Source organism: Ambystoma mexicanum, chromosome 5p (assembly GCF_040938575.1).
Source record: "Ambystoma mexicanum isolate Mex_15411 chromosome 5p, UKY_AmexF1_1, whole genome shotgun sequence".
Taxonomy (NCBI): domain Eukaryota; kingdom Metazoa; phylum Chordata; class Amphibia; order Caudata; family Ambystomatidae; genus Ambystoma; species Ambystoma mexicanum.
Genome location: NC_090930.1, coordinates 58,873,178 through 58,899,612, shown reverse-complemented (window position 1 = coordinate 58,899,612; position 26,435 = coordinate 58,873,178). Strand labels below are relative to the sequence as shown.

At 51.1% G+C, this 26,435-nt stretch overlaps 1 protein-coding gene across 9 annotated transcripts in view; it reads left to right on the top strand.

The window, feature by feature from the left end:
- DLG3 (discs large MAGUK scaffold protein 3) overlaps positions 1-26,435 on the top strand; it is a 2,111,742-nt gene that overhangs the window by 1,169,863 nt on the left and 915,444 nt on the right. For all 9 annotated transcript variants that reach the window (XM_069612439.1, XM_069612441.1, XM_069612436.1 and 6 more), the window contains 4 exons: positions 2,622-2,746; positions 12,104-12,273; positions 12,731-12,867; positions 22,879-23,023. In XM_069612439.1, the coding sequence (XP_069468540.1) occupies positions 2,622-2,746; positions 12,104-12,273; positions 12,731-12,867; positions 22,879-23,023 (577 nt within the window). The remainder of the gene's footprint in view (positions 1-2,621; positions 2,747-12,103; positions 12,274-12,730; positions 12,868-22,878; positions 23,024-26,435) is intronic.

The window sequence follows — 26,435 nt, the reverse complement described above, 5'->3', positions numbered from 1 at the left end:
TGTTGGAACATGCTTAAGCGAGAGGGCAGGGTGATGATTCTGGTTTTGATGAGCCTGGATGCCCTTTGGGTAGACCGTGGGCCCCTGTCGCCTGGTGTTTGTGGTTTGAGCACACTGCAGGAGACGTGCCAGACTGAAGTAGGTGCTGGATTTCTGACTTTATGTTTTTTTGGCTGTTGATACATTTGTCGTCCCATGGATCTTTTCCGTGTACCGGCTCTGCCTTGTTTCTTTGTTGGCCGGGTGGCCCTAGCAGGTGTGGTCGCCTGGCATTATTGTGTAGCGAGGTAGTTTCCATCACCTCGAGTGCTCTCTGGCTGCTGCCTCCTGCCCTCCAGTTGCTGACCTCAGCCCTGCCAGCAGTTGGGTTGTTCCTGCCTGGTTGTGATACTACGCGGGGTACCTATTTTAGGGCAGGTCCATGACCTTTTTACCTTCAGGGATGTCATTCGGTTAGAATGAATGAGCCTTCCAAAATCATGTTGAATAATTGGATTGGCTGCTTACTTTTCCAAGTGTGGTTTGTGTTCAAGAAAAGAAGACATTGGGGGTCATTCCGAGGTTGGAGGTAAGGGATTACCGGCGCCTGTAAGGGCACCGATGGCGGTAATCCCTTACCTCCGTATTCCGAGTTCCCTTTGCGGGTCCCTCTTTACCTCCTGCTTTTAGCAGGAGTAAATTACGGGACCCGCAAAGTGACCTTGGAGTAAATTACGGCACCGTAATTTACGGTGCCGTAATTACCTCCTTCCCCATTCCCATTGAGCCCTATGGGGGCAGAAATGGGGATGGGGAAGGGCTATGGTGAATGGGGAATTACCGGTCCATCCAACCTTGGAATGGACCGGAAATTACTCCATTCACCATGCCGGTATTCCATGGAGTAAATAGCTCCATGGTTGCCAACCATGGAGCTATTTACTCCATGGTGTAGTCCTAACTCGGAATGAGGGCCATTCTCATTTACAATGTAGTTTCAAATTGTGTTTATCTTTGGAACTACATTGTTAGTGAGAATGTCTTCTTTGTGTGCAGGGGACGCGGGTTCTCTAAACAAGGAACTCTCTTGTCTGGCTATGAGTGCACGAACCAAGGTGGCACAGTTTGACTCTGAGACATGTGGCTTTATTAAACTCAAGAGTCTGAGGAAGTATTGGGTTTTATTGGAGACGTTAGTAATATGGGCATCCAGGTTCAAGGATGATTTGTACGTGGCGCTGAGTGCTTTAACCTTGTCCACCACCTTGATGTGATGTTGCTCAATCATGAAATCTTTATACTGGCAATCCAATTTAGCTCTGGCCTGAGATGAGCCAAAGAGCATAAGCTCGGTTTCGATAGCATCCAAACACATGCCATTGTTGGTCATCCCATTCTGTATTTTGGTGTAGACCATATTTATCCTCTTACAATCTTTTGTGTGGTTACCACTCAGTTCAAACGTGAGCTGAGTGTCATCAACGTAATTAGTAAAGTGTACTCCCAGCCCTTCTACGAGATCACAAAGAGGGCGGCAGAAGACATTAAAGGTGAGGGAGACAAGCATGCGCCGTGTGGAACTCCACATTTTAGCACTTCATCGGACAAATATGCATTTCCCCAGACAATCTGAGAGACTCGACCGGATAGAAAAGAATTAATCCAGCTGATTGCTTCAGCTGAGTAGATACCTGCCCCTATCAAGCTCTCCAGGAGTTTATCATGATCGACCAGGTCAAAGGCTGCCGACAGGTCTAACATCATCAGCAGCCCCGCCTTGCCGTCCTCCACCTGACTCCGAGATAGCTGGACTGTCTAGAGGCAGCATGTCAATTTCCAGAGCTGCGGCTCAATCAAGCTTTCGGCCTTTTCCAGATAATAGTTAGACTTTGGAGGAAGAGGTCTAAAATGCCATTAAACTGAATGCGTCCGGTTCTCTTACTGTGCTATTTTATACTGCGCCAGTCCTTGTCTGAAAACTGGTGTATTGAAAACCCTCTCGGGGTAACCCGAGTGGATTCTGTACGGGAAAACGGGGGAAGGTAGAAGGTGAGATAGGAAGGACACAGAAAGTTAACACGTTGAGATGCTAGGTTGGGATTGAGGTGGAGGGAATGTGATTGTATAAGTGGGGTGCAGGCGTAAAAGTGGATGTATGTGGACGAAATGGGATGTCGACCATAAAGCGGGAGAATTTGACACACTGTTGTAACGAGCAATTTCCAGAGACGGCAGTTTCAAGCACACTGGAGGGAGCACTAGATTTAGTGAAAGCGCAATTGTGCAATAAGGCAAGAAGCAAGAGTTCTGAGGATGGAGCAGACGAATATCTAAATTTTCTCAAAAAGTAGATTGTAGGCCTCAAATGTCAGGAATGTGTATTCCAGGCAAGCTCTCACCCTCTGCTTATTTTTGGCTTGACACATACCAGGCAATATAGTGTAATTGAATTTATCTTTGATGTATAGCTCTTCTTTGCTTGAAAACCAAATATTTGCTTGCGTTACCCGTGAGATTGTGAGTGTCGCATGGATGGAGTATCTCATTGCTGGGTCGGTTTCCTATTGGGGATACAGCTGCCCAATGGGCATGGCAGCATGTGGTTCTAACCATTCTGTTTGTTTTCCTCCTTTTCTCTGCAGGGTAATTCGGGGCTTGGGTTCAGCATCGCTGGTGGATTCGATAACCCCCACATCCCTGACGACCCTGGGATCTTCATCACCAAAATCATCCCGGGTGGGGCCGCTGCCATGGATGGGCGTCTGGGGTAAGTAGAGAGATTGGCAGCAGTAGCCTAAGTCTTTTGGCTTTGCTGCAGACCCATCCCCAGGATGACATCCATGCCACACTCCCTGCCACCACTTTCCACCTGAGTCTGTCTGTCTTGTGTAACCCTGCCACATCTCTTATTCAGTCATAGCGGCCATCTTGCCTCATTCCATGAGGGCGTCCATCAGCCAGTCCTGGCTTTCTAGCGAACATCGCTTTGCATTCTGGGATGTGTACTTTCGCTGCCCCCTTGAGGATGACTGGCCCTAACATTCCCAGCATGCACAGTGTTGCTCATTAGAACAACATGAATGGGTGAAGGTCACCATTGGGTTCAATTGAGAGCTATGATCAGTCTGGGATTCTTATGCGGCTACCCAGAGGTTCCTGTTTGACCCCCACTATAACAGTAAGGAGCCCCAGACTTTCTCCCTCCAACACTTTCCTCTGCTCCGAATTTGCTCTGGTCTCTTCTTCCTCTAATGAATAGTAGATATTTGTCTGAAGTTCTCTGTGTGATTAACTCACTACATCACTATTTTTTTCAACTAAATATTCTATTTCTTCAAAGCACTTCCTATTTTCAACCGGTGTCATTGCTCACTTGTTAATAAAGTTCCAAGAAGAACCCATTTGCATTTCAAACACACTCTGTGTCTTTATCAGCAGATTTAAATTACCCCAATAGGAACATACTTCAACATTTTAATATATATATCATCTGTCCCACTATGATAATATTTCTGCAATTCTTTTGTATTGTTTCTTCTGTGGCGCTTTTACACCAAATAAAAAATGAAAAATAATTTTGTTTTAATCCTGTCCTCTTCAATATAAACCTTTGTGTCCCTCGTCATAGCAGACCCTCACAAGAAACATTCACAATATTGGTTCTCATTTCATCCTTGTGGTGGTAAGGTGTGTAACCAAACAATCCAAAATGCTTCATGCTGGCGCAGTGACCTTTTGCTATTTGCCACCTTGTTTTTGGGGTGGATTGAAAGTTACCGCCTGAAACCTTAACAGTGCTGATACACATCTGACTTCTTGAAAACGTTTTCACTACGGGCAGCTTCTGAATTTCCAATCTCAGGTTACTCTAGCGTTCTGGTAGTCCATTTTATACTTGCCATGATGTTCCACCCACATACATTTAGATAAAAAGACATGTCAGCAAATATAAGTTAGGTCTGTGTTCTATATAAATGACTCGTCAATTTTCATCTGATCACCTATGCGTAGATGAAACATTGTGCCGTCCTTAATGGCATTTGAGCATTGTGCACACGAAAGAGACAGGAATGCCCCCTTTTCTACGTATTAGTAAAAATATGTATCAGGACTGTCCTATAATTATGCCTTTCTTTACCACTTTGCCCTCTTGTAGGAAATCACTGTAAATTCTTCTTTCAACACATTTGTGTTTCAGACCAATTTAATCTAATGATCCCACCTCATTTGTTACATCATTTTATGTTAAGTCCATACAAACTTTAGCGTTCCCACTTTTTTCTGTGAACATTTTAAGGAGACTGATTTCCGGTCGACCCGGATATCTGTACGCAGCCTGCTGTAACAGTTTCAAATCCGGGTCTGGTCAACTCAGCCTTTTATCCTTCCGAGGTCGATAAATTGAGTACCACTCTGTGGCATAATAATGTCTTCTGTTATTTCAATGCTCTGAGACCTGTGGGTGTGTAGCGCTATAAAATAAATAAATAATAATTACTATTTGTGATTGATGTTGTAGTCTAACCAATACCTCATTCCAAACTGTCTGTGAGTCCCCATGATCCCCATTTTAAAGGACCCTATAACTCTTTGTTGGAATGCCAGGTGATTAGTTGTCGTTCTTTTCAATCGCAAGCATTTCCCAACCGGTCCATTATCCACCAGTAATTCTGGGTGCACGTATTCCTACCTGCAGGCTTCTGAAAGATGTCAAATTGTACTTCAGTCCCTACCAATATCACTGGAGTTTCCAAAAAAAATGTCACACTTGACCAAGTCCAAGCTGTGGGGGGCATTTAAGTCATGCAGTGATCACTCCACAATTGAATAAAAACTAGATCGGCCAAGATCGTATAAAATCATTTTTGGATGCAGTTAATTTAGTTATTTTAGTTATTTTGGAAATTGTTTCAACTGATTTTGGTTTCATTGTCAATACGTCTTGGCCATGAAACTGAACGTCCCAACCACCGACCGCGTCTCCACATTGGTATCCTTCTCATGGTCCTCCTCAATGTTAAGGCCGGCTTTGGGTTCTGCTTTTCCTCGAGGCAGTCCCAGGACCAGGAAATATCTCACTCAGTTTCTGCATCATTCATTTCAGCATCTGGTCTTTTTGACCTCCATCACCAATTGTACATTGGGTTACAGCTCCGACTGGGCCTCACACACCAATCACAAGACTGGTCTGGAGCTCGCATTGTCCGTTCCTTCCAATTCAAGTGCCCTCGATGTGTCCTCCCACCAACCTCAAGGCTGGCTTGGAGCTCTACTTTTCCTTCCTCACCAATCCCATGCCCAGCCTGGGGCTCTGATGTCCTCGCCCTGCATGTCCCAGAACAGGCAGAAGGCTCTGATGCATCCTTCTTAACCCGCCTAGCTTTAGGTTTGGTCTGTTGCGACAATTTTCCCTCAACGGTGCTGTACTTTGACCGTCCCCCCCTACCATCGACCACATGGCACGTCCGGTGCTCCTACTTGCTGAGCTATTGATAGGTCGGGGCAGTAGAGGGATAGCGCCCTGCAATATTCGAGTCTACAGTGCCCTCAGACTCCACAGAGGTTGCTGGAGGGTTCTCCTTCTGCAAATTCTTAAGTTCAAGGGTCCGCAAACATTTTACGCCAGGCGCTGCACAACCAGCGGAGTGGTCCACATCCATGGATGCTTTGTGCCTTGGGTTCTCCTCCGCTGAAGCATTAGCAGCAACTCCCTGCACAAGATGGCTCCCCAGGGCTTTTAAGGACGGGGAAACGCTCTGTAGTAAAGAATCGCTGCTTCCCTTTCTAAGAGAACATATGTAGTATCCTTTGAAATCTAACCATGTCACCTGGTCAAATGACCTTAAAAGTGTGTTAGTGGGAAGTATACTACCTGTCTATCTTCTCGCTATTTCATATCAGTCACTAAGCATTAAACACGTAACAGTGCTTAAGAGGGGTAGGGCAGCGGTGCATAGTGACGTTCAGCCCGGGCCAGCTTAAGAGGGGTAGGGTGCCGGTGCATAGTGACGTTTAGCCTGGGCCAGCTTAAGAGGGGTAGGGTGCCGGTGCATAGTGACGTTTAGCCCGGGCCAGTTTAAGAGGGGTAGGGCAGCGGTGCATAGTGACGTTTAGCCCGGGCCAGCTTAAGAGGGGTAGGGTGCCGGTGCATAGTGACGTTTAGCCTGGGCCAGCTTAAGAGGGGTAGGGTGCCGGTGCACAGTGACGTTTAGCCCGGGCCAGCTTAAGAGGGGTAGGGTGCCGGTGCATAGTGACGTTTAGCCTGGGCCAGCTTAAGAGGGGTAGGGTGCCGGTGCATAGTGACGTTTAGCCCGGGCCATCTTAAGAGGGGTAGGGTGCCGGTGCACAGTGACGTTTAGCCCGTGCCAGCTTAAGAGGGGTAGGGTGCCGGTGCATAGTGACGTTTAGCCTGGGCCAGCTTAAGAGGGGTAGGGTGCCGGTGCATAGTGACGTTTAGCCCGTGCCAGCTTAAGAGGGGTAGGGTGCCGGTGCATAGTGACGTTTAGCCCGGGCCAGCTTAAGAGGGGTAGGGTGCCGGTGCATAGTGACGTTTAGCCTGGGCCAGCTTAAGAGGGGTAGGGTGCCGGTGCACAGTGACGTTTAGCCCGGGCCAGCTTAAGAGGGGTAGGGTGCCGGTGCATAGTGACGTTTAGCCTGGGCCAGCTTAAGAGGGGTAGGGTGCCGGTGCATAGTGACGTTTAGCCCGGGCCATCTTAAGAGGGGTAGGGTGCCGGTGCACAGTGACGTTTAGCCCGTGCCAGCTTAAGAGGGGTAGGGTGCCGGTGCATAGTGACGTTTAGCCTGGGCCAGCTTAAGAGGGGTAGGGTGCCGGTGCATAGTGACATTTAGCCCGGGCCAGTTTAAGAGGGGTAGGGTGCCAGTGCATAGTGACGTTTAGCCCGTGCCAGCTTAAGAGGGGTAGGGTGCCGGTGCATAGTGACGTTTAGCCCGGGCCAGCTTAAGAGGGGTAGGGTGCCGGTGCATAGTGACGTTTAGCCTGGGCCAGCTTAAGAGGGGTAGGGTGCCGGTGCACAGTGACGTTTAGCCCGGGCCAGCTTAAGAGGGGTAGGGTGCCGGTGCATAGTGACGTTTAGCCTGGGCCAGCTTAAGAGGGGTAGGGTGCCGGTGCACAGTGACGTTTAGCCCGGGCCAGCTTAAGAGGGGTAGGGTGCCAGTGCATAGTGACGTTTAGCCCGGGCCAGCTTAAGAGGGGAAGGGCAGCGGTGCATAGTGACGTTTAGCCCGGGCCAGCTTAAGAGGGGTAGGGCAGTGGTGCATAGTGACGTTTAGCCCGGGCTAGTTTATGTGGGGTAGGGTGTGGGTGCATAGTGACGTTTAGCCCTGGCCAGTTTATGAGGGGTAGGGCAGCGGTGCATAGTGACGTTTAGCCCAGGCCAGCTTAAGAGGGGTAGGGCGGCGGTGCATAGTGACGTTTAGCCCGGGCCAGCTTATGAGGGGTAGGGCAGCGGTGCATAGTGACGTTTAGCCCGGGCCAGTTTAAGAGGGGTAGGGTGCCGGTGCATAGTGACGTTTAGCCCGGGCCAGCTTAAGAGGGGTAGGGCGGCGGTGCATAGTGACGTTTAGCCTGGGCCAGTTTATGAGGGGTAGGGTGCAGGTGCATAGTGACGTTTAGCCCGGGCCAGCTTAAGAGGGATAGGGTGCCGGTGCATAGTGACGTTTAGCCCGGGCCAGCTGAAGAGGGGTAGGGTGGAGATGCAAAGTGTTGTGTACTCCAGACCAGCTTAAGAGGGGTAGGGCAGCAGTGCATAGTGACGTTTAACCCGGGCCAGCTTAAGAGGGGTAGGGTGGAAGTGCAAAGTGTTGTGTACTCCAGACCAGCTTAAGAGGGGTAGGGCGGCGGTGCATAGTGATGTTTAGCCCGGGCCAGTTTAAGAGGGGTAGGGTGGAGGTGCAAAGTGTTGTGTACTCCAGACCAGCTTAAGAGGGGTAGGGCGGCGGTGCATAGTGATGTTTAGCCCGGGCCAGCTTATGAGGGGTAGGGCGGCGGTGCATAGTGACGTTTAGCCCGGGCCAGTTTAAGAGGGGTAGGGCAGCGGTGCATAGTGACGTTTAGCCCGGGCCAGCTTAAGAGGGGTAGGGTGCCGGTGCATAGTGACGTTTAGCCCGGGCCAGCTTAAGAGGGGTAGGGTGCCGGTGCACAGTGACGCTTAGCCCGGGCCAGTTTTAGAGGGGTAGGGTGGAGGTGCAAAGTGTTGTGTACTCCAGACCAGCTTAAGAGGAGTAGGGCGGCGGTTCATAGTGACATTTAGCCCGGGCCAGCTTAAGAGGGGTAGGGCAGCGGTGCATAGTGACGTTTAGCCCAGGCCAGCTTATGAGGGGTAGGGTGCAGGTGCATAGTGACGTTTAGCCCGGGCCAGCTTAAGAGGGGTAGGGTTCCGGTGCATAGTGACATTTAGCCCGGGCCAGCTTGAGAGGGGTAGGGCAGCTGTGCATAGTGACGTTTAGCCCGGGCCAGCTTAAGAGGGGTAGGGCAGCGGTGCATAGTGACGTTTAGCCCGGCCCAGTTTATGAGGGGTAGGGCAGCGATGCATAGTGACGTTTAGCCCGGGCCAGCTTAAGAGGGGTAGGGCAGCGGTGCATAGTGACGTTTAGCCCGGGCCAGCTTAAGAGGGGTAGGGCAGCGGTGCATAGTGACGTTTAGCCCAGACCAGCTTAAGAGCGGTAGGGCAGCGGTGCATAGTGACGTTTAGCCCAGACCAGCTTAAGAGGGGTAGAGTGGCGGTGCATAGTGACGTTTAGCTCGGGCCAGCTTAAGAGGGGTAGGGAGCCAGTGCATAGTGACGTTTAGCCCGGGCCAGGTTAAGAGGGGTAGGGTGGAGGTGCATAGTGACGTTTAGCCCGGGCCAGCTTAAGAGGGGTAGGGTGGAGGTGCAAAGTGTTGTGTACTCCAGACCAGCTTAAGAGGGGTAGGGTGGAGGTGCAAAGTGTTGTGTACTCCAGACCAGCTTAAGAGGGGTAGGGCGGCGGTGCATAGTGATGATTAGCCCGGGCCAGCTTAAAAGGGGTAGGGTGGAGGTGCAAAGTGTTGTGTACTCCAGACCAGCTTAAGAGGGGTAGGGCAGCGGTGCATAGTGACGTTTAGCCCGGGCCAGCTTATGATGGGTAGGGTGGCGGTGCATAGTGACGTTCAGCCTGGGCCAGCTTAAGGGGGGTAGGGCAGCGGTGCATAGTGACGTTTAGCCCGGGCCAGCTTAAGAGGGGTAGGGTGCCGGTGCATAGTGACGTTTAGCCCGGGCCAGCTTAAGAGGGGTAGGGTGGAGGTGCAAAGTGTTGTGTACTCCAGACCAGCTTAAGAGGGGTAGGGCTGCGGTGCATAGTGACGTTTAGCCCAGGCCAGCATAAGAAGGGTAGGGTGGAGGTGCAAAGTGTTGTGTACTCCAGACCAGCTTAAGAGGGGTAGGGTGGAGGTGCAAAGTGTTGTGTACTCCAGACCAGCTTAAGAGGGGTAGGGCAGCGGTGCATAGTGATGATTAGCCCGGGCCAGCTTAAAAGGGGCAGGGTGGAGGTGCAAAGTGTTGTGTACTCCAGACCAGCTTAAGAGGGGTAGGGCAGCGGTGCATAGTGATGATTAGCCCGGGCCAGCTTAAAAGGGGCAGGGTGGAGGTGCAAAGTGTTGTGTACTCCAGACCAGCTTAAGAGGGGTAGGGCGGCGGTGCATATTGACGTTTAGCCCGGGCCAGCTTATGAGGGGTAGGGTGCCGGTGCATAGTGACGTTTAGCCTGGGCCAGCTTAAGAGGGCTAGGGTGCCGGTGCATAGTGACGTTTAGCCCAGGCCAGTTTAAGAGGGGTAGGGCAGCGGTGCATAGTGACGTTTAGCCCGGGCCAGCTTAAGAGGGGTAGGGTGGAGGTGCATAGTGATGTTTAGCCCGGGCCAGCTTAAGAAGGGTAGGGTGCCGGTGCGGTAGGGCGGCGGTGCATAGTGACGTTTAGCCCGGGTCAGTTTAAGAGGGGTAGGGTGGAGGTGCAAAGTGTTGTGTACTCCAGACCAGCTTAAGAGGGGTAGGTGGCGATGCATAGTGACGTTTAGCCCGGGCCAGCTTAAGAGGGGTAGGGTGGAGGTGCAAAGTGTTGTGTACTCCAGACCAGCTTAAGAGGGGTAGGGCGGCGGTGCATAGTGACGTTTAGCCCGGGCCAGCTTAAGAGGGGTAGGGTGGAGGTGCAAAGTGTTGTGTACTCCGACCAGCTTAAGAGGGGTAGGTGGCGATGCATAGTGACGTTTAGCCCGGGCCAGCTTAAGAGGGTTAGGGTGGAGGTGCAAAGTGTTGTGTACTCCAGACCAGCTTAAGAGGGGTAGGGCGGCGGTGCATAGTGATGTTTAGCCCGGGCCAGTTTATGAGGGGTAGGGCTGTGGTGCATAGTGACGTTTAGCCCGGGCCAGTTTAAGAGGGGTAGGGCAGCGGTGCATAGTGACGTTTAGCCCGGGCCAGCTTAAGAGGGGTAGGGTGCCGGTGCATAGTGACGTTTAGCCCGGGCCAGTTTAAGAGGGGTAGGGTGCCGGTGCATAGTGACGTTTAGCCCGGACCAGCTTAAGAGGGGTAGGGTGCCGGTGCATAGTGACGTTTAGCCCGGGCCAGCTTAAGAGGGGTAGGGTGGAGGTGCAAAGTGTTGTGTACTCCAGACCAGCTTAAGAGGGGTAGGGCGACGGTTCATAGTGACGTTTAGCCTGGGCCAGCTTAAGAGGGGTAGGGCAGCGGTGCATAGTGACGTTTAACCCGGGCCAGCTTAAGAGGGGTAGGGTGGAGGTGCAAAGTGTTGTGTACTCCTGACCAGCTTAAGAGGGGTAGGGCGGTGGTGCATTGTGATGTTTAGCCCGGGCCAGTTTATGAGGGGTAGGGCTGCAGTGCATAGTGACGTTTAGCCCGGGCCAGTTTAAGAGGGGTAGGGCAGCGGTGCATAGTGACGTTTAGCCCGGGCCAGCTTAAGAGGGGTAGGGTGCCGGTGCATAGTGACGTTTAGCCCGGGCCAGGTTAAGAGGGGTAGGGTGCCGGTGCCTAGTGACGTTTAGCCCGGGCCAGCTTAAGAGGGGTAGGGTGCCGGTGCATAGTGACTTTTAGCCCGGGCCAGTTTAAGAGGGGTAGGGTGGAAGTGCAAAGTGTTGTGTACTCCAGACAGTTTAAGAGGGGTAGGGCGGCGGTGCATAGTGACGTTTAGCCCGGGCCAGCTTAAGAGGGGTAGGGTGCCGGTGCATAGTGACGTTTAGCCCGGGCCATCTTAAGAGGGGTAGGGTTCCGGTGCATAGTGACGTTTAGCCCGGGCCAGCTTAAGAGGGGTAGGGCAGCTGTGCATAGTGACGTTTAGCCCGGGCCAGCTTAAGAGGGGTAGGGTGGAAGTGCAAAGTGTTGTGTACTCCAGACAGTTTAAGAGGGGTAGGGCGGCGGTGCATAGTGACGTTTAGCCTCGGCCAGCTTATGAGGGGTAGGGTGCCGGTGCATAGTGACGTTTAGCCCGGGCCAGCTTAAGAGGGGTAGGGTGCCGGTGCATAGTGACGTTTAGCCTGGGCCAGCTTAAGAGGGGTAGGGTGCCGGTGCATAGTGGCGTTTACCCTGGGCCAGCTTAAGAGAGGTAGGGTGCCGGTGCATAGTGACGTTTAGCCCTGGCCAGTTTATGAGGGGTAGGGCAGCGGTGCATAGTGACGTTTAGCCCGGACCAGCTTAAGAGGGGTAGGGCGGCGGTGCATAGTGACGTTTAGCCCGGGCCAGTTTATGAGGTGTAGGGCAGCGGTGCATAGTGACGTTTCGCCCGGGCCAGTTTAAGAGGGGTAGGGTACCGGTGCATGATGACGTTTAGCCCGGGCCAGTTTATGAGGGGTAGGGTGCCGGTGCATAGTGATGTTTAGCCCTGGCCAGTTTATGAGGGGTAGGGCGGCGGTGCATTGTGACGTTTAGCCCGGGCCAGTTTATGAGGGGTAGGGTGGAGGTGCAAAGTGTTGCATACCCAGTATTTTTCAGACATGAGACTTCGTAATGGTGATCATGTGTCAACTCTTAAGTATGAAACCCCTACCCCTGTGTTTCACGTACAACGCATGCCATCTCCTGCCATCTCTTCCTCACAGCATATCAGAGCCTCTGTGCTTGACCTCTAACCTCTCTCTGTTCTCAGGGTGAACGACTGTGTCTTGCGGGTGAACGAAGTCGACGTTTCGGAGGTGGTCCACAGTAAGGCAGTGGAGGCGTTGAAGGAGGCGGGTCCTGTGGTGAGACTTCTCGTGCGACGGAGGCAGCCACCGCCTGAGACGATAGTGGAGGTCAACTTAATGAAGGGGCCCAAAGGTGAGTAGTGGTGGGGAAGCGGGGGGGACTCTAGGAGTGAACTCTTTGTTTTGGTTGAACTTTTCACCAGACTATGGTCACTCAACTTCAGGTACAGTGGTGCTGGGTAGAGATTCACTGAGCTTTGGGCAGGGGTAGCCGACATGCAGTTCTCCAGGTGTTTTGGACTATAGCTCCCATGATCCTTCACCATTGCCTATACTGGCTAGGGAAGATGGGAGCTGTAGGCCAAAACATCTGGAGAGCCATAGGATCCACCACACCTCCTCTGGAGCCAAGAAGCAGCCACCGGGAACTAGACATGAACTTCCAGAGGATCACACAACCAATGATTAGATAGACCCATGGAATCCTTAGGGGCTTCCTTGTTACAGATGTGTGGCATCCCAGAAGAGCTGCTAAAGGTGACTTGTAGGATTGTCATGCTCTGACCGCCGACCTCTGCCCTTTCTTTCAGGTCTTGGATTCAGTATTGCAGGTGGCATTGGGAACCAGCACATCCCAGGCGACAACAGCATCTACATCACCAAGATCATCGAGGGCGGAGCCGCGCAGAAAGACGGGAGGCTGCAGATAGGAGACCGGCTGCTAGCTGTGAGCCCGCACCCATGCCAGACCTCACGGCCTTTGGGGGGGAGGGGCATACCCGGGAGAGAGGGGGAGATGGGGCAAGTAAAAAGGGCAGTGGCTCTGCAGGGTCTGGCAACACATTGGGGAGTAGTGGGTGGGTGCTAGGTGGGTGGTAGAACATTATAGGGTTCCTTGTGGAGACTTTCAGGAATTGGTGTAAAAGGCTGAAATCTCACACCACCATCATCATCCTACCTTCTCCAATCCCACTTGGATAAAGGGCTTAACTCACACAGAGTTATGTATAATAATATTTTCTTTTTTTATGCCATATGGAAACCTATTTTTGTGTTCCTTTCAAGGTTAACGCTTATCGCTACTCATTCTTCTCTATTAGTTATCAATGCTTAGCAAAAAGCTCTGTGTGCTGTGCCAGGGAGAGCTATGCCTGATCTTACATAAAGTCTCCATCCCTCTGGACTGACTACTTCCTAGGCCTGACCCCCAACCCCCTTTCCTGATAACATCCTTCTGAGTACCTTCTGCCCTCTGCCACGAGTAGGGAGAAACATTACTCTCTCACACTGGCTTACACCCTTCTCAAAGGAGTGTATTTCCAGAGACAGGATGAGGAACACAGCAAATGGTAGCACGGCACAAAGCAAAGGACAAGCCAACATAAAGAAGGACTTCTTGCCTTTTCCCTTACCCTATAGTTCCATAGTTCCTTCAAGAGTAGATGGAACCCCAACAGCCCCCTCTGCTCTGTGGGTCTCCTCAGTTCCTCCCGGAGTCCAAGGACCGTCAGGTAGGGTGAAGTCCTCTTTGGTTTCCTACATACGGGTTGGAGACGGCCTACGGGCTGTGAGTAACTCATGAGAAGGAATGTGTAAGTAAAATACTGCAAAGTATTGGGGAAGCACAAAGTCCGCGATGGGATACATAGTCTAAGGGACTGGAATTCCAAAGTCCTTCCTCAAGCCTCATCCTCCAGTACTGGAAGTCGCAAGTCCATCCCTACTTTAATAAACCAAACCAGGGCTCTCAAAAGTCCACCCATAAACCCTCTGTCTCTCACTTTGGCCCTCCTGTTGCTTCTCTGAGTACCTCTAAAGGTTTTTTGAGACCAGTCTTTGAGCTCCGGCCCATACCGTCCAGCATTTGACAACACCTAGATGTGACATATTCCACCAGGGTGGTCTTTTTTCCCAGAATCATGCAGGAAAGTACATTTTAGGTGGGTAAAATTTAAAACATGTTGCCAATATCACCCTTTTGCCTGCAGAATCGAATATCTACCACAACAATCAGGCCGGTTTCTCTGTCTACTTTGGGCCACAGACTTCACCATCTGTATTGTACCTTTATCCTAACTTCCACCCAGCGATGGTTCCACTGGTCTAGCAGTTCCCTACTCTGTATCTGGCTCTTGCGTTGGCCTTCTGGGTGTGCCATCATCGCCCAGGCTGCAGTAGCAACCTCAGTTTACCCTCCTCTGCCTCCACTTTCTGCTCTAGAAATGCCATCCTATCTCTCAACTCATCGACCACACCAAGAGGCCCTGTGTCCCTCATATGGTATCATGCATGATTTTTCCTTCCTAAGCAGTCTCCCTATTTTTGGCTGCATATTCTTGTACGGCATTCCGCCCAAGTTGAAGAACAAAGGTTGTCCGACGGTCACTACGGAACTTAGTCTCGTCCCTTATCTGGAAATTTCTGTTCTTCACACCCAACATCAAGGCTGTAGGTTGTCAGACGGTCACTGTCTGGAACTTACTCTTGTCCCTCATCTAGAGGCCCCCAGCCTTCTGTTCTTCACGCCCAACATCAAGGCTGTAGGTTGTCCGACGGTCACTCTCTGGAACTTACTCTTGTCCCTCATCTAGAGGCCCCCAGCCTTCTGTTCTTCGAGCTCAAGATGAAAGCTGAAGGTTGTCAGATGGTCACTCTCTGGAACTTAATCTTGTCCCTCATCTAGAGGCCCCCAGCCTTCTGTTCTCCGAGCCCAAGATGAAGGCTGAAGGTTGTCAGACGGTCACTCTCTGGAACTGAATCTTGTCCCTCATCCAGAGGCTCCCAGACTTCTGTTCTTCACGCCCAAGATGAAAGCCGAAGGTTGTCAGACGGTCACTCTCTGGAACATACTCTTGTCCCTCATCCAGAAGCTCCCAGCTGAAGGCTGAAGGTTGTCAGACAGTCACTCTCTGGAACATTCTCTTGTCCCTCATCCAGAGGCTCCCAGACTTCTGTTCTTCACGCCCAAGATGAAAGCCGAAGGTTGTCAGATGGTCATCCTCTGGAACATACTCTTGTCCCTCATCCAGAAGCTCCCAGCTGAAGGCTGATGGTTGTCAGACAGTCACTCTCTGGAACATTGTCTTGTCCCTCATCCAGAGGCTCCCAGACTTCTGTTCTTCACGCCCAAGATGAAAGCCGAAGGTTGTCAGACGGTCACTCTCTGGAACATACTCTTGTCCCTCATCCAGAGGCTCCCAGACTTCTGTTCTTCACGCCCAAGATGAAAGCCGAAGGTTGTCAGATGGTCATCCTCTGGAACATACTCTTGTCCCTCATCCAGAAGCGCCCAGCTGAAGGCTGAAGGTTGTCAGACAGTCACTCTCTGGAACATACTCTTGTCCCTCATCCAGAGGCTCCCAGACTTCTGTTCTTCAAGCCCAAGATGAAAGCCAAAGGTTGTCAGACGGTCACTCTCTGGAACTGACTCTTGTCCCTCATCCAGAGGCCCCAGCCTTCTGTTCTTGACGCTCAAGATGAAGGCCGAAGGTTGTCAGACAGTCACTCTCTGGAACTTATTCTCATCACTCACCCGGAAGCTCTCAGCCCTCTGTTCTTCAAACCCAAGATGAGGGCCCAAGTGAAAGAAGCTTCCCTTATTGGACGGTCACTGTCTGGAGGTCACCCCATCAGACATCCAGGCTCCTAGAAACCTGTACATGCGCAATGCTAAGCCAATCCCCCCCCCCCTTCTGAGTGGCAGTGGCTGTTTTTTGGCCGTGAAGAGTCATTTGCAGCGATACGGTCGGTGCTTGAGGTTTTCAACAAATTAAAAGAAGAGAACAGTATTTCAGCAGAGTAATTTAATGCGATTTCCTTTTAAAATGAACACATGGCAACAGCTGGAAAGGTCTCCCATCCAGGGCTGCAGTCTCCCACTACAGCCACCATCAGCCTTAGCCAGCACAGTGAATGTTGAGGGATCATGGGAGTCGTAGTCCGAAACATCTGGAAAGCTTCAGGCTGCAGACCCCTGACAGAAACTAACAGGATTACAGCACTCTGTGAGGAGAGGAGCTCCTTGAGTGGGCAAAGCTAGCAAATGAGAGACAGTCTGTCATGTAAGGTTGTATAGCTGTTATTGTATGCCCCCGCACCACCCTCTCCTTTATGTAGCATGGCCAGATGCAACCCTTCCTTGGCCTAGGGGAGTCTAGCCACGCCTACGCTAAGAGGCAGAACAGGAAGTCTCAGGTTTATGTCATTCCTAATTTAATCCCACTAAACACAGCATACGGCGGAGAGAGCTGCTTCTGAGAAAAGCAGGGGAAGGAGGAACAGATTGGGGCGTAAATATAGAATTCAGAGTTCTTTTTAGTTTCTGCTGAAAAGGCGCCGGAAGATGGATGCCATAGTAATTTTAATAAAGAGAGAGTAGAGTGCGCGCGCCACGCACTGCATTGCCTCTTTAAGTGCTTGTATATCTGTTATTACCACCAGCTTGTGGGTGGTAGACAGTGGCAGAGCCCCCAGGCAATCACCCTACAAAACAAGTCAATCATACTGCAGAACAAGGAAATCACAATGCAGAACAAGGCAGACAACTCGCACAGCAAGGAAATCACACTGGAGAATGTGGCCGTCACACTGCAGAACAAGGAAATCACAATGCAGAACAAGGCAGGCAACTCGCACAGCAAGGAAATCACACTGGAGAATGTGGCAATCACACTGCAGAACAAGGAAATCACAATGCAGAACAAGGCAGGCAACTCGCACAGCAAGGAAATCACACTGGAGAATGTGGCCGTCACACTGCAGAACAAGGTAATCAACATGTGAAATGAAACAATCACGGAGCAAAGTAATCACACTGGAGAGAGCTGCAATTACACTGCTGAAATTGTCAGTTCCACTGCAGAGCAAGGCAGTCATAATTCAGAAATTCTGCAGAACTAGGTAATCACAGTCTGGAACAAGATAAGCATGTGAATCAAAACACTCACTGAGTAGATGAAGACAATCACAGTGCACAACAAGACAATCATAATGTGACTCAACAATCATGGAGCGGACACACTGAAGCACGTGGCAATCACTCTGCAAGACATGGCAATCACATTACACAACAAGGCAATGACAGTACGGAACAAGGCAATCACCCTGTGGAACAAAGCAATTGCCCTTCAGAACAAGGCAATAACAGTGAGGAACAAGGCAATCATAATGTCAAATACAACATTCACAGCGGAACAAGGCAATCACACTACAAAATAAGGAAATCATACTGCAGAACAAGGTAATCACAATGCAGAACAAGGCAGGCAACTCACACAGCAAGGAAATCACACTGGAGAATGTGGCAATCACACAATGCAGAACAAGGCAGGCAACTCACACAGCAAGGAAATCACACTGGAGAATGTGGCAATCACACAATGCAGAACAAGGCAGGCAACTCGCACAGCAATTAAATCACACTGGAGAATGTGGCAATCACACTGCAGAACAAGGTAATCCCAATGCAGAACAATTCCGGCAACTCGCACAGCCTGGAAATCACACTGGAGAATGTGGCAATCACCCTACAAAACAAGTCAACCATACTGCAGAACAAGGAAATCACAATGCAGAACAAGGAAATCGTAGTACAGAACAATGTAATGGCACTGCAGAGCAAGGAAAGCACACTCTGCAACAAGGCAATCACAGTACGTAACACAGCAATCATAAGGTGAAAGTAGAACATGGCAATCACACTGCACAGCATGTCTGTCACTGCAATGGAAGGCAGTCATAATGCAGACAGCAGCAATCACATGGAACAACAGAACAAAGCTATCCGTATGGGAAATACAACAAACACACGACACAGAAAGGCAAGCACAGTGTGGAACAAGGCAATCATAGTGTGAAACCCAACAATCATGGATCAGAACAAGCCAATCGCACCGTAGAACATGGAACTAACAATGTGAAACGTGGCAATCACAGCTCGCAGAATGGCAATCACACTGCTGAATGTGGCAATCACACTGCTGAATGTGGCAGTCACAATGCGGAGCAAGGCAGCAATCGCATTTGGAAACAAGGCGTTCACCCTACTGTACAAGGCAATGACACTGCGTAAGGTGGTCATCATATTGAGGAAAGTGGCAATCACACTGCTGAACTTGGTAGTCACTCTGCGGAGAAAGGTTGCCCGAATGTGCAGTACACCAATCAATCTCACTGCGGGGGGGGGGATGCAAGCATAATCCGAGGCAAATCACAGTAGTGCTATCAAGATTTTGGAAGGCCCCACCGCTTCCTGTCTGGACTGCACTGAACTTGCTCCTGTGTCGAAAAATACCCATAAACCAGACCCATCTGATGGCAGACAACAATGGCAAAAGCAGACTTCTGCCCCGGTATCACAAAACAGCTCAGCAGACTTCCGCCCCGGTCATCACGAAACAGCTCAGCATACTTCCGTCCTGGTCATCACAAAACAGCTCAGCAGACTTTTGCCCCGCTCATCACGAAGCAGCTCAGCAGACTTCCGCCCCGGTCATCACGAAACAGCTCAGCAGACTTCCGCCCTGGTCATCACGAAACAGCTCAGCAGACTTTTGCCCCGCTCATCACGAAGCAGCTCAGCAGACTTCCGCCCAAGTCATCACGAAACAGCTCCTATGAAAAACCGGAAACGCAAAGAACCCAAACACAAGAAAGCGCACAACAGCAGCATGGACAGCTCTGTTTCTGGGATAAGGTTCATAACAGCAATTCTACACAGGCAGCAAAACCAAGAGTCGAGGCATTCTTCATGTTTCAATCCACCTTCATGAAAATAGTGTGCATTATGCCAGAATCTGGCCCACAGTGTTCTGTGCTTAATCCCAAACTGCAACAGGATTGATAGCTCACTCGCAAACTGCAGCAGGATGGATAGCTCACTCGCAAACTGCAGCAGGATGAATAGCACACTCGTGAACTTCAGCTGGATAGATAGCTCACTTGCGAACTGCAGCAGGATTGATAGCTCACTTGCGAACTGCAGCCAGCAGGATGGATAGCTCACTCGTAAAATGTAGCAGGATGGATAGCTCACTCGCAAACTGCAGCAGGATGGATAGCTCACTCGTAAAATGCAGCAGGATGGATAGCTCACTCGCAAATTGGAGAAGGATGCGTAGCTCATTCGCGAACCGCAGCAGGAAAGATAGCTCACTCGCAAACTGCAGCAGGATGGACAGCTCACTCGCAAACCCTGGGAGGAAGGACAGCACACTCGTGAACCGCAGCAGGATAGCTAGCTCACTTGCAAACTGCAGCAGGATTGATAGCTTACTCGCAAACTAAAGCAGGATGTACAGCTCACTTGCGAACTGCGGCAGGATGGATAGCTTACTCGCAAACTGCAGCAGGATGGATAGCTCACCTGCAAACTGCAGCAGGATGGATAGCTCACTCGCAAACTGCAAAGCTCACTCACGAACTGCAGCAGGATGGATAGCTCACTTGCAAACTGCAGCAGGATGGATAGCTCACTCGCAAACTGCAACAGGGTGGATAGCTCACTCGTGAACTGCAACAGGATGGATAGCTCACTTGCGAACTGCAGCAGGATGGATCGCTCACTCGCGTACTGCAGCAGGGTGGATAGCAAGATGGATAGCTCACTTGCGTACTGCAACAGGATAGATAGCTCACTTTCAAACTGCAGCAGGATGGATAGCTCACTCGCAAACTGCATAGTCTTCTTGCAAAAACCCTGCCTGCTGGGATCACCCTGCCTGCAAAGTTAAGCAGCTTCTGCAATTCCATTAGGGTTGCCTTCTCCTACCTTCCCAGTTCTCGGACAGCCTCCCTGAACTGTTCTACCTTCGCTACTGGTAACCTGCAGAGTCCCTCAATGGTGTCTATCTCAATACCCAGGAAAGTCAGGATCGAAGCTGGCCTAACAGTTTTCTCCCCAGGTAGGGGGACACTGAATTCCTCTGTCAAATGCTCAAAAGCCCTTTGCGCACCCCCACAGCCTCACTCGCCACTCCTACCCACAAATGGGAAGTCATCCAGGTAGTGCGCCACTCTTGCACCTGCGCACCTTCTTCTAGCTGCCCACTCGAGGAAAGTGCTGAACAGCTTAAAATAGTGGCAGGAGATAGTGCAGCCCATTGGCGTGCACTTGCCCAAGTAGAGCTTGTTCCAGAACTGGAGCCCCAGTAACCTAAAGCTGTCAGGGTGGACCGGCATCAGACGGAATGCTGACTCAATGTCTGCCTTTGCCAGCAGTGCCCCTCTGCCTGCCTCCTTCACCAGGTCTAGTGCCTCGTTGAAAGAGGTATAGTCCACCGAACACTGGTCCGGATGAAGCCCGCACTTCACGGATGCCCCCTTTGGGTGGGAGAGATGGTGTATCAGCCTGAACTGCCCCTCCTCTTTCTTCTGGGCCACCCCTAGTGGGGAAACAACACATTCTTTGAATGGGGGCTTTGTGAAAGTCCCCTATCCTGCCTAGCTTCAGCTCTGCGCTAAGTTTCATTTCCACTATCTCCGGTTTGTTAGCTGCCGACTTCAGGGCGAACATTAGGCCACACCCCCTGCGAGATCCCTACTTATAGGGACCATCTTATGGCTCCACTTCCTGTGCCTGGCTCCTTTATGCCCCACTTCCTGTGCCCGGCTCCTTTATGACCCCACTTCCTGTGCCTGGCTCCTTTATGGCCCCACTTCCTGTGCCCGGCTCCTTTATGACCCCACTTCCTGTGCCTGGCTCCTTTATGGCCCCACTTCCTGTGCCTGGCTCCTTTATGGCCCCACTTCCTGTGCCTGGCTCCTTTATGGCCCCACTTGCTGCGCCTGGCTGTTTACGGTGGCAGGCGGGGCGGGGTAGCGCGCCCTCTCCCCCTATTATGCACTGGCATAGCGAGCACCTGTGAGGCTGCGCTATGGGTTTCCACGTCTTCCCATCTCTCCCTTTTGTATTTGTCAAGCATTTTATCATTTTTCCTGTAGCTGTTGCTGTGTGTTTGTATTTCATCTCCTCTTTCCATCCCTGCTCCTCTTCTCCTCTCACAGCCACATTTTGATTTTGACAGTGGAGGGAGGCGGGGGTGCAGCAGCTGATTGGCCGGGCCCTTGCCTGCATTCTGCTAAGCCTCTGCACACGGTGGCGCAGGGATTCACTGCATGCATGGGATAACAGTAGAAACAGGGGTCTGCAACCTTTGACGCGCCAGATTTTTTGGACTACAACTCCCATCATCCCTAACTAGCTTATCCAATAGCTAGATATCATGGGAATTGTAGTCCAAAATATCTGGAGACCCAAAGGTTGTACACCGCTGCACTAGGAAACTTGGGGGAGGCACGGGCGGGAAGTGGTTGTGTTGGAAGGGCAAGGGGGCATTCCCTTACTCCCAGCCTGGGCTGTTGCCACACTAGTGCTATACTGCCCCCATACTGTGAGGAATTACTCTGTGCCAGCCCCCCACATGCCACTGCCAGAAGGATCTGAGAAGTGGGGAGCGCATAAGAAACAAGGCAGCATAAGACTATATGTATCAGTGCGTGCACATACGTGTGCTGGTTTCTTATAAAAAGAATGCATGTCATTAAATCCACCTCAAAGACTAAAGTATACCTGTCTATATCAACATGTCTTTAATTCTCTCTCCGTCCTCCTGCCCCCTGTTCCCTCCCTAAACTACTGTGCCTCTCTGTATCCTCTCTCTCACTCCTTCACTCTCTCCCCGCCCCCACCTCCTGCCTTGACTACTTCCCCTACCCCCTTTCCTGCCTCCTTCCCCCTTCCTTGCCTCCTTCTTTCCCTCCCTGCCTCCTTCTTCCTCTCTCCCTGCCTCCTTCCTTGCCTCATTCTTTCCCTTCCCTGCGTTCTTCTTCCTCTCTCCCTGCCTTCTTCCCCCTTACCTGCTTCCTTCTTTCTCTCTCCCCACCTCCTTTCTGCTCTCTTTGCCTTATTCCCTCTTCCTTGCCACCTTCTTCGCCTTCCCTGCTTCCTTCTCCCTGTCCTCCTGCCTCCTTCCCCTTCCTTGCCACCTCCTTATCCCTTCCCTGCTTCTTTCTTCCTGTCTTCCTGCCTCCTTCCCCTTCCTTATCGCCTTCTTCCCCCTTCCTTGCCACCTTCTTCGCCTTCCCTTCCTCCTCCATCCTCTATCCCTGCCTCCTTCTTCCTTGCCAACTTCTTCCCACTTTCTTGCGCCTTCTTCCTCTCTCCCTGCCTCCTCCCCCCTTCCTTGTCACTGCCTTCTTCCTTCCTTGCCGCCTTCTTCCTCTCTCCCTGCCTTCCCTTCGGCCTTCCTTGCCTCCTTCTTTCCCTTCCGTGATTCCTTCTTCCTCTCTCCATGCCTCCTTACCCCTTCCTTGCCACCTTCTTCCTCTCTCCCTGCCCGTTACCCCTCCTTGCCTCCTTCTTTCCCTTCCCTGCTCCCTTCTTCCTCTCTCCCTGCCTCCTTCCCCCTTCCTTGCCAACTTCTTCCCCTTCCCTGCTGCCTTCTTCCTCTCTCCCTGCCTCCTTCTTCCTCTCCCCCTGCCTCCTTCTTCCTCTCTCCCTGCCCTTTCCCCCTACCTTGCCTCCTTTACCTTCCCTGTATCATTCTTCCTCTCTCCCTGCCTCCTTCTCCCTTCCCTGCCACCTTCTTCTCCCTTCCTCCCTCTGTCCTGCTTCCTCTTTCCTTTCTTCCTCTCTCTCTCTGGCGTCTTTTTTCCCCTTCCATCTCCCACTCCTTCCACGTTCTCCCGCCCTCTTCCTTCTCCCCCCACCCTCTCCCTCCATCTCTCCTTCTCACCCCAGGTAAATAACACAAACCTCCAGGATGTGCGCCACGAGGAGGCGGTGGCGGCCCTGAAGAACACCTCGGACATGGTCTACCTAAAGGTGGCCAAGCCCGGCTCCGGCCACCTCAATGAAATCTATGCGCCGCCGGAATACACCACAAGTAAGTATCCCATGATGCACCAGTCAGGAGAGGGTGCAGGAGGGCCAAGCTATTGGAAGTGCAGGAAAGAAACATACTCATTCCTGGCTTTAAAACGGCACGAAAATTGAGGTGGTGGATGCGTTTTGTTATCTTGGTATTTTATTCACAAAAAACAGGAAATGGGCGAATCATCTAGAAAAGCCCAGATAAGGTTGGGGGGCTTTTAAGATTCACCGTGGACTCTGCAGGATGCGCTGCACTAATCCTCTTAGACCTCTCTGCCGCCTTCGACAGAATTAACCACTCAATCCTACTTGACCACCTCCACTCCCTAGGAATCTGTGGAAATTCTCTCAGATGCATATCCTCCTTCCTCAACAACAGGAAACAAATAACCCTCCTCTCCACCTTTGCCTTGGCCGCGCGACCAGTCAACACTGGAGTACCACAAGGATCATGCCTTTTGGCCCTCCTGTTCAACCTCTATATGTCCACTCTCCCTGGAATAATCTGCCCGCACAATATCCTGTGCTACAACTATGGCGATGACACTCAAATAATCCTAAAACTCCTCAACTCAGACTGCAACTCTCAGCCCGACCTCACAGCCTGCCTCCTCGACATTGATCGTTGGATGACTACAAACCACCTCCTCCTAAACCCCACAAAAACCAAAATCATGGTGTGCGGCAACACCAACCTTCTCCCTCACCCTTTACCTTGGTCCACATCATGGGCCAACCACCCACCACCTCTGCCACAGTAAAAACCTTGGATGCACTCTGGACTCTGAACTAACCCTCTCTCACCAAATCAACAACGTATCTAAGTCTTGTCATTACCACCTCAAAATTCTTAGACACATTTTTCCCTACCTCTCCTTTCCCAACAGACTTGCCGCTGTTAAGTCTATTGTAATGTCAAGACTGGACTACGCTAAATCCCTTTATCTTAGAGTCCGGGCATACCACCTCATTAAATTACAAAGAGCTCAAAACACTGCCGCCAAATTGCTACTAGCACTGGGCAAAAGAGACCACACCTCTCCAGCTCTCAGAACACACCACTGGCTCCCAGTCGAATGAAGGGCCACTTTCAAGACCCTGTGCATCACCCACCGAGCAGTTCACAAGACCGGCCCTCTATACTTGCAAGACAGGATAAAACCCTCCCACCCACCACACACTCTAAGATCAAGCTCCGCCCTCCTTCTAGTGATACCAACCACCAACTCGGTCAGGATAGGAGGATCCTCGTTCTCAGCCTTGGCCCCCACTCTATGGAACTTGCTTCCACCCCACATCCGACACACCGAAGACTACTTGTCATTCCGCAAACTAATAAAAACGTGGCTCTTCCCATAACACCGATGACCACCCAAAGATCTGTCCAAACCCCCCAGCAACCGAACGACGAAACACACTACGAAGCTGCCCTACCTGGTGCTCACCCACATGATAGGTTTCAATAGATGGATTAGAGGGAATGATTTGAGTGAATGGAGTTGACGGATGGAGTAAACGGAGTGGGTGGGCACAGTAAACAGAATGTCAGAGTTCATTGAGTAGAGAAAATAAAGGAGTGAGTGGATGGAACGGATAGAGTGACTGGAACAGATAGAGTGAATTGAACAGATCGAACGGATGTAACTGATGGAACGGATGGAACGGATGGAGTAGATGGAACAGATGGAGTGGATGGAGCAGATGGAACGGATGAGTGGATGGAACGGATGAGTGGATGAGACGGATGAGAGGATGGGACAGAACGGATGGAATGGACGGAGCGGATGGAACGGACGAAGTGGATGGAGCGGATGGAGCGAAGGGAACGGATGGAGCCGACAGAACGGATGGAGCCGACAGGACAGACAGAATGGACGGAACGGACGGATGGGGTGGATGGAAAGGATGGGGTGGATGGAGCGGATGGAGTGGATGAGCATATAGTGTGGATGGAGTGGATGGAACCGATGAGCAGATGGAACGGATGGAGCAGATGGAGTGGATGGAACCAATGAGCAGATGGAACGGATGGAATGGATGGAACGGATGGAATGGATGCAGTGGATGGAGTGGATGGAACGGATGTCACGGATGGTGTGGATGTCGCGGATGGTGTGGATGTCACGGGTGGTGTGGATGCCGTGGGTGGTGTGCGTGGTGTGGATGTTGTGCATGTCGCAGATGGAGTGCATATCGCAGATGGTGTGGATGGTGCTTTTACTGATAACCACCATATCACACCACTACACTTACTCTCTACTATACACCATCATTCAACTAGAACGCAGCTATACCCCTGTTAATTCGGCCTAGCTGTTCACATACAAACACGACTCATCATCCTAATAATAAACAGTTAGCTGAGCACATTCCAGCCAGCTGTTCAAATAGGCGTTCCTCAGGCTTAATGCAACCAGAACCCAGTCTGGGTGTCCACCCACCAGACTACACATCCAACTGATTCCTCAGCACCACACCCATCTCTAGAAAGCAGCCATCATCCATCAACCACACCAGCTGCACACATATCCGGTGCACCCACGCACCATACGACACTATCTCTCTCTACTGACTTGAACTAAGGTTCCTGAGGGCGTTCAACCTACCAGCGCTTTCAGGTCACATCAGTGATATATAAGGCGCTATATAAATGCCAAGTAACATAACATAACATCATAGATTTGGTGGGCGTATCTTGCATAAATCCCTAGAGGTGTATAAGATTATTGGGGACATTTTAAATGCACTAAGCTGGAGGTTATTCAGAATAACATTCTAAAAAAGCAAACTGACCGAAACAGCGCTCTTTGACTCGTATTAGAGGTGCCCAAATTTGAAACACAGACAAAGTAAAAGTTCAGTTTTTATGGGGGAATCTGAGAAACGCACTTCCATAACGCCCTCAGCAAATCTGCAAGGTCCCGGGACTGTAACGGGTATCGGTGGTGTCCTGAAGGGTGCCCATTGCTAATGTGAGAAGGGCGACGCAATCTCGTTACTTTGCCCAGAGTGGAGACAAAGAGCTCCCCCTGCCGACCGGGTGGAGGATTAGAAAGTGCTCTCCACACTGGACTCGCTCAGACTGTTCTCCACCTCGAGAGGTGTTAAAGTGGTGGTGGCGGTGCGGGCAGGGGGGAGTATGCAAGCTTTCAACACCAGAATGCTGGAGAATTGTTTTGATGATTCGTTTAAATGTGTTCCCTCTAAATGCTCGCCTTAACGGGGGGTCGGTGTCTGCCACATGGCTGACAGGAGGACTTATGGCATCTTCTATTCATTTGTAAGTGCTTTACAGACTTGGGGAGGAAACCGTTAGAACCCTAATTTATAATGAATGATATTCGGCACTCTGGGGGGGGGGGCACTGCAACGATACTGATTTTGTTTCTAATTTGCGTGAATATGTGTCAGGCTCGTATTGATCA